A 12446-nucleotide genomic window follows, 5' to 3' on the forward strand; every position below is an offset into this window, starting at 1 on the left:
CAGTTATGAGCCCCCCAAAATCAGGCGAAACCTCTGGCAGTTCTACCTCCAGTCCCATTTCCGCATCATGCTGGGAATAGCCAGGCTCAGCAAAATCAGTCATAGACAACTCTCCCTGAGTCTCCAAGCAGCGCTGACACAAGTTAGAGGGGACGCCAGGTTGTGATGCCCGAATATGGCAAGTAGCACAAAGGATAAGGAGCTTAGGTTTTTTTTTTTTGCTAGCGGCGCCATGGATAAACACCCGCTAGCAGCACACTCTCAAAAGCATCTGACAATTGTGCACCCAGAAGCATGCCCACACAAGCGAGCCTGGTCAGAGTGCTCAAAATACAAGCTATTTCCAATAAGTGTACACTATGAATGCCCAAAATGTAGGCGCCCGATATGCAGTCCAGGTATGCACCCACCTGAGCGCATACTCAGGTGCGCAAGCACGAACCAACAGTCACTGTTTCACGGTAGACTTGTGCGTAGAAAAGCATGCGAACATGGCCGCAGCCTACCACGTGTTTAAATGAAGCCCGAGATTGGGGCCTAGCCAAAAAAGGCTGCCTAACCCGCCAAGCTGCCACGACTCCCCAAGCTCCCCCGGAGTCAGGAATGGACATTGGACCAGTGTGCGAGCTTGGAGACCAGAAGGGGAATGGAATCCCTAAAATTAACTCCCCTTCTTTTTATATATTTACTTTTTACCTGAGCTCAGCCATTCGAGTACAGAGTCGGTCTCCAGCTGCGGGGGGGATAGGGCAAAGGCCTTCACCGTTGTGCTCTGTTTCCCGCACTTGCTAGCCTCTCAGCTATTTATCTTTCCACAGTTAAGCCAACACTGGAAAACCAGCTACTGGACCGAGGCACTCTACTGAGGGAGGGATCCGCAGATAACTCCTCAGGAAAACTCGAATGAGGGAGGGACCATAAGGTATCACCATAGGAGAGCAGGGCAAATTAATTTCCTCCTTCTTTCTCCTTCTAAAATTTTTTTTAAGCAATCCCCAATTGGGAGATGCACATCCACCATCTGCTGGAATGGAAGAATACTGGCAGCTGATATCAATGCAGGGGTATATATATACTGTGACATCAGTTTTGCTCCGTCTCCATCTGCTGGTAAAGATGTATAACCCACTGGTGTGAATTAACCTGTCTGAATGCTAAGGAAAGTTCAATTTTCTACTCATCTACCACTGCATTCACTCTGTAGCTCACTAGCTTTCCTTCAAATCTCTACCTATACCCCCCTCCTAACAAATTCTGTTCATCAGGCAAAATATTCTTATCTGTGACTTTTTCCTCTATCACCAACTCCCAACTCTGCACGTTCCATGTTGTTTCACTGAATGACTGGATTAGTCTTCTCAAATTAGATGGCCATGCTAATCTCTCTAGTCATCTTCAAGTCCTGCCTAAAATCCCACCCTTTTGAGGTTATTTTTAAATTTTAAAGCGTGGCTCTCCTTGATCATAGCTGTGTTGATTTTAACCATGTTTATTACAATAAATTAATTTCCTGAAGCCTATTTGTCTTGTCTGTGTGCTTCGACTAGACTAAACTCCACAGAGTGGGGACAGTCTCTTAAGTGCATCTTTACAGCGTTCTTAAATCTAGTAGTGCAATAGAAATAAACAGTGCCAAGAGATAAAATATCTAATTGGTTAACAGAAGTAAAGCTATGAAACCCTGTTACTTAAAACATGTGATCACATAGTTTGCTTAAAAACGTTTAAGACTAACTTTTCAGTAGGATGAAAATATACATTTTATAAAACTGACTAAAACAGATGATTTCTCACAGTAAATCATATTACATTTGTAAGCTATGTTCTATAGCCATACCTGGGAACTTTTGATTTGCTGTCACCCTGAAATTTATTTACTTAATGAAATGTATAAACTGCTTTCCTGATTTAAAACAAATTGCTCAAAGCAGTGTACAATCATAAATACATTAATACTGTATACAACATATTAAAATCATAAAACAAAATAAACCAGTGTTACAGACAAATTACAAATTGTGCTCTTTCTTTACCCCAGATCATATCATTGATCATCAACCATGTCTACCTTCTTATGGAATTTTATTAGAGCTTGTTCCTCTCTGATCATCAGTGGCAAATCATTCCGTAATTTTGGAACTATTACTAGAATGCTCTATTCTGGAGCCTAACGCAATGAAATGCCTTGATTGGTGGCAGTTGCAATTGAAACTGATGTTATCTCTGCAACCTGCTTTATTTTTTTTTTCAAGACAGCCAATTTTCTAGCTGTGGTGGATCCCTTCCCTTCAAAATTTTGAAGACTAATGACAACACTTTAAATTTACAGCAAGATTTTAGTGGGAGCCAGTGTAGTTTTTTCAAAAGGGATGCCACTGGATCTCGCCTAATGCAGCTATGTTCTGGATGACTTGCAAACACAGATTAGCGAGGTAGCTGGGGGAGGGGAAGGGAATTCAGTAGCAGCAGTATACACAAAAACTCTCTCTCTCTCATGTTCACTCCCACACACGTACATTCACTCACTCCTCTCCCTCACACAGATATGCACTCTCTCTCTCACACACACACATGTGCACACATACACACTTGTCGCCCTATTCCACACTCACACACATGCAACACTCATTCTTTCTCCTCACCTTGATCCCCATTAACCACTGCAGCTTCCTCTTTCCCCAGATCTGGGGAACCAACGTTCTTCATCCTTGAGCATCGGGCCCGCGCTACACTTGTTTCATTTTCCCTATGAGGGCCTGATGCTGCTGCTCTTCCTGCATCTGCTCAGAGAGGCCGACTTTGTTTCTTGCTCCCCACTAGGGGGATCTATACTCCTACTTACCTTCCTCCTGCCATGCAGCCCTAAAGCTCCCCTCCTCTGGGCCTGTGCTCCTCCAGCAGCTTGGGCCTTCCTCTGCAGCAGGGCACCCAGAGTCTTCAGGTAGTGTTCTGGAAACCTGGCAATTCATTCAGAATTGTGGAGTCTCTGGATCAAATCCGGAGAGATCCCAGGTATGTTTATAGCCATTTTCATGGCTCAGTAATTAAGTACCTCATTTATCATGTTTGTACATCCTTACCTGTACTTTTTCTGATGAGTCTAGCAATCCCAGGTCCAGGATACTGTCTGCCCCATTTTCTCTATAAAAACAGAAGAGTTACATTTTAATAAATTTTTAAGATCTGCAATGAGACACAAAAATTTGGTGCTATGAATTATTGTAGAACTGTGAGAAAAAAATATATATCTTCTTTGTGAGATGGGATCTCAAACTAATAAAACTACCACATTTTGTTTCAAAGACCCCTTGATTTTCTGATTTTTGTTAGGAATATTTACACTATTTCTGAAACAGAAGATATTAACAGTTCATTTGGGTAGTTATCTGGATGAGTACAAGGGAGCTGAAGTCTGAGCTAGCCTGATGTCTAGAAGTGACTAATTGCAGGGCTTATTGCAGTTTAAAAATAAGAGGTATACAGTGACCTTTATCACTTGCCCTTAAAAACAAGTTTTGGGGATGTTAGAGAAAGCAAAATTGCTTACCTTGTAATAGGTGTTATCCCAGGACAGCAGGATGTAGTCCTCACATATGGGTGACGTCACTGACTGAGCCCTAAGGCGGGAAAGCTTTCTGTCAAAGTTTCTAGAAACTTTTGACTGGCCCTAAGAGGCCACTGAGCATGCCCAGCATGCTATGATATTCTCTGCCACAGGTGTCTCTCTTCAGTCTCGTATGTAGCAAAAGCGTTAGCAAAAATAAAATAATAAAAATCTGAGGCCCAACTCCGCGGGGTGGCGGGTGGGTTCTGTGAGGACTACATCCTGCTGTCCTGGGATAACACCTATTACAAGGTAAGCAATTTTGCTTTATCCCAGGACAAGCAGGATGCTAGTCCTCACATATGGGTGAGTAGCAAGCTAGAGGCTGAGTCATTTTGTAGTGAAGCAACAGTGAAGTATTGTTGTTGAAATGAATCAGCTGAAGATCACAGCAGGTTGGATGTAGAAGGAGTTGGGATTACACTGGAAACAAGTTCTTTAAGACGGATTGTCCATAGGCTGAATCTTGTCTTCCTGCTTTGTCCAAACAGTAATGAGTTGCAAAGGTGTGAAGAGAACTCCATGTTGCTGCTTTGCATATGTCAAGGATTGGTACTGAACGAAAGTGTGCTACTGAAGCTGACATTGCTCTTACTGAATGTGCTTTTACTCGCCCTTGGAGAGGAAGGCCTGCTTGTTCATAACAAAATTGTATGCAATCTGCTAGCCAGTTGGATAGAGTATGTTTTCCCACTGGTTTACCTGGTTTGTTTGGGTCATAGGAAACAAAAAGCTGATTGGATTTCCTGTGGGCTGCAGTGCGGTTGAGATAAAAGGATAAAGCACGCTTACAGTCCAAGGTATGTAAGGCTCTTTCTCCTTGATGAGAGTGAGGCCTTGGAAAGAATGTTGGTAAAACTATGGATTGGTTCAAGTGGAATTCCGTGACTATTTTGGGAAGGAATTTTGGATGTGTACATAGAACCACTCTGTCATGTAAGAACTTAGTAAAAGGTTCATATGTGACAAGTGCTTGCAACTCACTAACCCTTCTAGCTGATGTAATGGCTATGAGGAAAATATTTTATTTATTTATTTAACAGTTTTTTCTCTCTCTTACATGGAATAGTCTTCCATGTAAGAAATTTTAGGTCAGTGGAATGTATGGGTTCAAAGGGAGAACGCATAAGCCTTGATAAAACCAAATTGAGATCCCATGGTGTGGCTGGGTGTCTAACTGGTGGTTTGAGGTGAGTTAAACCTCTCATAAACCTGCTGACGAGAGGTTGTGTGGAAATAGGTGCATCCGCTACCTGGTTATGGTAAGCAGAGATTGCACTTAAATGTACTCTTACAGATGATGTCTGGAGACCAGATTCTGAAAGATGGTATAAGTAGTCTATTAAAGAATTTGTAGGGCAAGTGAAAGGATTTATGTTGTTTTGCGTGCACCACAAAGTGAATCTTTTCCATTTGGAAGCATAGTTCTTCCGTGTGGAAGGTTTGCGTGAAGCTATAAGCACTTGAGATATGTTGGAGGAAAGATTGAGTGGTTGTAAGATCAAGCTTTCAACATCCATGCTGTTAGGGCTAGGGATTGATGGTTGGGATGGCGCAACCGACCCTGATCTTGAGTTATGAGAGTGGGAGCTACTCCTAGACGAATGGGATCCCTGACTGAGAGGTCGAGTAGTGTGGGAAACCATACTTGTCGAGGCCAATATGGGGCTATGAGTATCATGGTCCCCTTGTCTTGTTGTAGCTTCACTAGCGTTTTGGTTATGAGCGGTATTGGAGGATACGCATAGAGTAGGTCTGAGTTCCAAGGGCGAGCAAATGCGTCCTTGGTCGGCTTGTTGTTCAATTTGGATAGGGAACAGTAGTTGTCTACTTTGTAATTCAGATGTGATGCAAAGAGGTCTACTGCTGGATGTCCCCAAAGTTGAAATATCCTGGTCACTACTGAGGGATCCAGGGACCATTCGTGTGGTTGGAATTGATGACTGAGTCTGTCCGCCATTACATTGTGAATGCCTGCCAGATAAGTGGCTTTGAGAAACATGGAGTTGCTCAGGGCCCAACTCCATATCTGAGCTGCCTCTTGACAAAGGAGGTACGATCCTGTCCCTCCTTGTTTGTTGATGTACCACATGGCTACTGTGTTGTCCGTTTGGATCAGAACAGTCTTGTGTGTAAGGCAGTCCTTGAAGGCATGCAGAGCATAACGTATAGCTCGAAGTTCCAGGAAATTGATTTGAAATGTGGCTTCGAGCTTTGTCCAAGTTCCTTGTGTTTGGAGATTGTCTATGTGAGCTCCCCAACCCAAGGTGGATGCATCTGTAGTTACAGTTACTTGTGGAACTGGTTGTTGAAAAGATAGGCCCTTGCGCAAATTGTCCTTGTTCATCCACCATAGTAGAGAAGAACGTAGTTGGTGGGTTACTTGAATTTGAGCATGCAGTGGTTGAATGGCTTGGATCCATTGTGATCTTAAAGTCCATTGTGTTATTCTCATGGCTAAACGTGCCATGGGTGTAACGTGAACTGTAGAGGCCATGTGGCCTAGTAAAGTTAGAACCTGGTGAGCTGTTACTTGTGTTTGTGAGCTGAACCACGTTTTTAGCAGTGAGATTGTTTCTGCACGATCTACTGGTAGAAAAGCTCTTGCAAGGTTGGTGTTCAAATCTGCTCCTATGAATTGAAGCAGTTGTAATGGTGTGAGGTGGGATTTTTGATAATTGATCAGGAAACCCACTGAGTGTAGTGTTGCAATTGTTTGATTGAGGGAATCGAGAGCTCCTTGTAGAAACTGACTTTTGATGAGCCAGTCGTCTAGGTATGGGAAGACATGAGCCCCTTGTTTGCGTAGATGTGCTGCTATGACTGCCAGACATTTTGTGAACACTCTGGGTGCAGAGGCGAGTCCGAAAGGGAGTACTCTGTATTGGAAATGCTGATGACCCACTATGAAGCGCAGGTACTTGCGATGAGGAGGGTATATTGGGATGTGAGTATAAGCATCCTGAAGATCCAGAGAACAAAGCCAATCTCCTTGTTGAAGAAGAGGAAGCATGGTGCCTAGGGAAACCATCCTGAATTTTTCTTTCTTTAGAAATTTGTTGAGATTTCTTAGGTCTAGGATGGGCCTTAGGCCTCCTGTTTTCTTTGGAATGAGGAAGTAACGGGAGTAGAATCCTCTGCCCTTCTGAGAATGGGGCACTAACTGTATTGCCCTGATTTTCAGAAGGGTGGATAATTCTGTTTGTAGAAGAATTAGTTGAGACTCTTGTTGTGGGATGGCTCTCGGTGGAAATTCCGGTGGAATTGACAGGAAATTTAACTTGTATCCTTGAGCAATTATAGAGAGCACCCATTGGTCTGTTGTTATTGTTTTCCAGTGAATGTAAAAGTGGGATACTCTTCCTCCTACTGGAAGTTGTGTGTGAGGATTGAAAGGAGTGGCTTGTTCCCTGGACGGTATCTCAAAACCCAGAGGCAGGGCCTGTCTGAGGTGGGGGTTGAGTACGAGGTGCCCTGGGTTGTCTAGCTTGGGCACGTTGTTGCTGAGGCCTAGTGGATCTACCCCTCGATGTTTGGGAGTAGTATCTGCGTGGCCTATAGTAAGGCCTCCTTGTTTCTCTGCGGGGAAGTCGACGAGGAGGCTGTGTGGAAGGATCCTGAGGTATTTGAGACAATTGGCGCAAAATCTCTGTGTGATCCTTCAGTTGTTGGACTGCCTCGAACTTTTTCTCCAAAAAAGTTATCTCCTTTGCATGGAAGATCAACAAGTTTTTCTTGGACCTCAGGCCTGAGGTCAGAGGTCTTGAGCCATGCATATCTGCGTGCAGCAATACCTACAGCTGCAGTCCTGGAGGCAGTATCGAAACCATCGTAGGCCGCCCTCACTTCATGTTTACCTGCTTCCAGGCCCTTATGTATAATGGCTTGTGCAGGTTCTTGAAGTTGTTCAGGTAGAGATTTTGTAAAATCCTCCATCTGTTTCCATAAATTTCTCTGATACTGTGTCATGTACAGCTGGGTATGCAGAGATTCTGGAGTTCAGCATAGAAGATTGATAAATTTTTCTTCCCATAGAATCCAGGAAACGATGATCTTTGCCCGGTGGGGTAGAAGAATGTGGACGGATTCTTTTTGATTTTTTCTGGGCAGATTCAACTACCACAGATTGATGTGGCAGTTGTGCCTTTTGGTATCCTGGAGATGATTGTACTAAATAAGACGAATCCACTCTCTTGTTTACAGCTGACACTGTGGATGGGTGCTCCCAGATACGGTGTTGTAGGTCTAAGAGCACCTCGTGTATAGGGATGGCCAAAACTTGTTTTGGGGGATCCACAAATTGCAGGACTTCTAAAGTATGTTGTCTTGAGTCCTGTTCCGCTTCCAACTTGAAAGGAATGGTGTCTGCCATATCCTGTATGAAATTAGAGAAAGACAGGTCTTCAAGTGGGGACTTCTTTCTGGGCTCTGGAGGTGAGGGATCCGACATGAAGTCCTCTGAAGAGGATTCTGTATCTTGGCTATCCCAGGATTCCTCTTCTTCCTGTCTGTGAGTGGATCTTGGTAGAAAATGTAGACCTGATGGACCTGGTAATGGGTCATCAACAGGTGTGGGTGGAAAAACGTGCTCACCAGGTTTTTTGGGCAAGGTGTCAATGACATCTTGATCTCTCTGAAGCAGACGTTGAAAAGATGGTAGGTCGTGAACATCATCATCATCATCCATTGGTGTCGGCCTCGATGGCACTGAAGTTGGCCTCGACGACGACGTCGAGAGCGGCCGTTTTCCCGATGGAGGCGGTAACATGGGCATCGATACGGTAGTAGTTGATGGTAGTTGCGCATAGATCGACGTCGATGTGGTGATTATTCTTGGTGTTGACGTAGACTCTTCTATTGTTCTCGGCGTCACTGTGGACACCGGCATCGGTCCCACCGGCATCGGCAAAGTTGCCGGCATCGATGCTGGAAGCATCGGCATAGACGAGCCCGTCGGAATTAGCTGTTCCCTCAAAGCCTGTGATATCGCTTGTCTGATGATATCAGACAATTCCGGCGTTACAACTGTTGGTACCAGAGCAGTTGTAAGCGGTGGCGAAGGCTGAGGTGTTGGATCCGCTGCAGGGCCCTGCAGGGGATCAGGTGTCAAGATCGGAGGATGAGGCCCAGACCCTGAGGTTTCCTCCGAACGTGGCCACTTTGCCGTCGACGGATCCTGGGACGCTGATTCAGTAGTTGAAGACCTTCGATGTCGATGTTTATGTTTCGACTTTTGCGGGTTAACGGATTTCGTCGATGTGGACGAGGAGGATGAATGATCCCGACGGTCCCGGGGTGGACTTTTTAAGCACTAAGCGCTTTGTCGCTCCGGCCGGAGACGATTTTGATGACGTCGAAGGCGATGGTATTAATTGAAGGTGGAATAAGTGTTCCATCTTTTCTAGTCGAGATTTTCTTGTTTTCGGCGTCATCTCGGCACATTGCGGGCAATTTTGTACGTCGTGTTTTTCACCGAGACAGATAACGCACTCGAGATGCGGATCGGTTAACGACATCTTACGGGCGCATACCGGACATTTTTTAAAACCGGTAGCCATGTTGCGATCGACGGCCGTCGAGGGAAAAACGGAATTTTGGGAGAAAATTATTTTCTCCAAATGACAAGAAAATGAGACCGAGGTACTCACCAGCCGGTGAAGAAAAAACCCCTTGAGAGATTGTGACAGAGAATATCTGAGAGGTATGACTGTTAAGTCACAAAAATATTGAGAAGTTCTCAATGGCTCCTACACCGCGATGCGAACTGCAGCACGGAAAGACGAAGACTGAAGAGAGACACCTGTGGCAGAGAATATCATAGCATGCTGGGCATGCTCAGTGGCCTCACAGGGCCAGTCAAAAGTTTCTAGAAACTTTGACAGAAAGCTTTCCCACCTTAGGGCTCCGTCAGTGACGTCATCCATATGTGAGGACTAGCATCCTGCTTGTCCTGGGATAAAATAATACAAACTGCTAACAGGATTCTTCTCTTCCCAGCTGCTAGCTAGCTGCTCATAGCCAAAACTGACTTCAATCGTTTTCATAAAAATGGACAAACCTTCGATTTAAAGACATGACAATTTCTATTCAATTTCCCATTCAATGAATCCTAACTTTTCGTGTATCTTACCTTGAAAGTTCTATTTTCAGTACATACCTTCCATGTGCAATAATGAGTTCCATGGCTTCATCAACTCTTGCTCTGAGAGAATCTTCGCTAGCTAGTAGTAGTAAAAGCTGAGCTGGAGATAATTCGAGAAGCATGCCTGTGATTTTACTTGCAAATGCCTGGCAACAACAAGAATGCAAAGTTTAAAGGAACTGAAATTCACTCCCTCTTATCTGCAGATCCATAATTGTTGTCACCAATAAAATTACACATGCATGTAACACATCATTCATTTAGTATCATAGGAAATGTTTAACAGTAATAATTTTCTCTGAAGTACTGAAAAGTATTCAAAATATTTTAAATTCCACTTTTTAAACAGAAAAATTGCACTTATGGACTCATGCAGGTAATTATGTGAAGGTCAAACTTTGAGTCCACCAAAGTAACAGGGTGCTGAGCATTTTAAATGATCAGCAAAACAGGACTAACTCCAGTTTGCACTAATCATTTTGGAGACAGTTTTGTAAGAATTACATAAATTTGCAGGCTGTTACAAGCAGAAATTACACCAATTTCCAAACCAAGCTTATGCACATAAATTTACTTTGAAAATTATCCTGACAAAACTACCCACAACTACATTTATTTGGTACAAGACGTTTCCCCGTGAAAATATATTTTTTACAATCAAAAAGCAATCATGTAAATGAAAACCCCATTCATGGAACGTCTCTCCTGAATGCAGGTAAAAATGAACCCATACAGGTCTTATGTGCACTTTTAGCTGCATGCTGGATGGGCAATTTGATGCAAGGATAATTCCGTGGGTAAAGCACTACCCATCTGGAAAATGCCTTTTAAAATTACCCTCCCAAAGACTTGCAAATGAGCAGTTAACAAAAATCATCTACTACTTCATTATACATTAGTAATGAAATATAAGAAGAAAGGAACAAGAAGTATTTGGGGGATACAGTTTGCTCCATGCACCTTTGGATCACTATTTAAAATATATTTTTCCAGGATACTGATGCTGGAATGTATCTTAAGTTGTATGATGTAAATTGGACACATTGGTTTTGGGAGACATTAATGAAGCAGGCCCCTCTTTTCAAGGCAGACTAGTACATCTTCATAGTGCATAGGCCTTACTGGCTGCATTGCTTGCACACGAGGATACAGCCTTTCTCCGAGGGCTTGCCGATGTGCTGGAAGAGGATCTGGATCATCACTGGGATTTCCCTCTGATGCTGGTCTGAAGGGCCGTGTGTCTATGGAAAGCTGTCTTCTAAAATCCCTTTAAAAATATAAAGAAGGATTATATCTATTACAATGTGTTTTATAACCAAAAAAGGTGAAGACAGATCTGATATACACCAAAGCACAACAATGCAACTGGAAACAATTCCTAAAATAATTATGCTTCACATTCCCAATATGCAGTACGGCTTGTGCATTACTAACCTTGTGGCTCTGATCCGGTACGGTGATAACAATGAGAAGAACTAGTTTATGAAAATACCACTGGACCAAAGTATGGTTAGCTTCTTACTGAGGAAGATGTTATATTGTAGACTAATTTGATTTTGTAACCACATGCTTTACTTCATATGATGCAACACCAATATGGACCTTAGGAAAACATTTTCCCACGTTTTGTTTTGTAACGTAAGAACCCAAATGTTATAATTCCAATCAACCTTTTGTTTAATACTTTTTAATAAACAGTTTTTACTGTGTGCACTCACTGAATGAATTGTAATATTGTAGGGACTTTCATATCAGGGGCTAGACCATCGAAAACCTCAGAGCAATAATCACATTGCCATGCCCACTTGTTACTCATTTTTTTATCAAACAATTTTTTTATGCATTTAAAATGTCATGAATCATGAAAATATTTAGTTAACTTTTCTGTGTCTTAACATTTCTGTGATGACATCAGACACCACTGGATTGGAGAATCATTCTCAAAGAATTATCCCTTGAGGAAGAAAGCATGCCTTCTGAAATCCAGACTGAGCTGGGTGCTTTGAAGCGATAAGCAAATACTGAAATATGAGATTCAAGAGCATCTGAGGAGTGAGCATGTGGTAACTGTGAAAAGATTGGGATCTCTCAGAAAAATTAATTCCTGTGCGCCGGAAACTGGGGGGGGGGTGTCTACAGGAGCCTTTGCAAATCTGCATACCACGGTCTTCTGGGCCAATCTGCTGCCATCAGGAGCACCATCCTTCTGTGATTCTCGACCCTCCAAACCATTCTACCCAACATGGGCCACAGGGGAAAGGCATACAGCAGTCTGTCTTCCGGCCATTCCTGCACGAAAGCATCAATACCCAATGATTTTGGATCTCTCCTGTGACTGAAGAATCGAGGAACATTTGCATTGCGAGAAATCGCCAACCGGTCTAGAAACGGAAGGCCCCAGCAATCCACTCTTAGCTGAATCACATCATCTGACAATATCCATTCTCCTGGGTCCAGACTCTGTCTGCTGAGAAAATCTGCTTTTACATTGTCTTTTCCTGCAATATGCAAGGCTGAGATCTCCTGAAGATGTACTTCTGCCCATTCCATAAGTTGGTCTATCTTCAGCAACACTTGCTGGCTCTTGGTTCCTGGCTGCCAATTGATGTAAGCCACTGTCGTTGCATGGTCCAACATTATCCGGACTGCTCGACCTTGCAACCTGCCACTGAACTGTAAGCATACCAACTGGACCGCCTG

General features: G+C 43.4%; 1 protein-coding gene across 1 annotated transcript in view; it reads right to left on the minus strand.

Annotated features, from left to right (window-relative positions):
• Positions 1–12446, minus strand: part of UBR5 (ubiquitin protein ligase E3 component n-recognin 5) — a 672040-nt gene that overhangs the window by 58430 nt on the left and 601164 nt on the right. The window contains 3 exon segments of the mRNA XM_029591836.1: positions 3081–3141; positions 9762–9892; positions 10869–11013. Coding sequence (XP_029447696.1) covers positions 3081–3141; positions 9762–9892; positions 10869–11013 — 337 coding nt within the window.

The sequence above is a fragment of the Rhinatrema bivittatum genome, chromosome 2 (genome assembly GCF_901001135.1).
Source record: "Rhinatrema bivittatum chromosome 2, aRhiBiv1.1, whole genome shotgun sequence".
Taxonomy (NCBI): Eukaryota; Metazoa; Chordata; class Amphibia; order Gymnophiona; family Rhinatrematidae; genus Rhinatrema; species Rhinatrema bivittatum.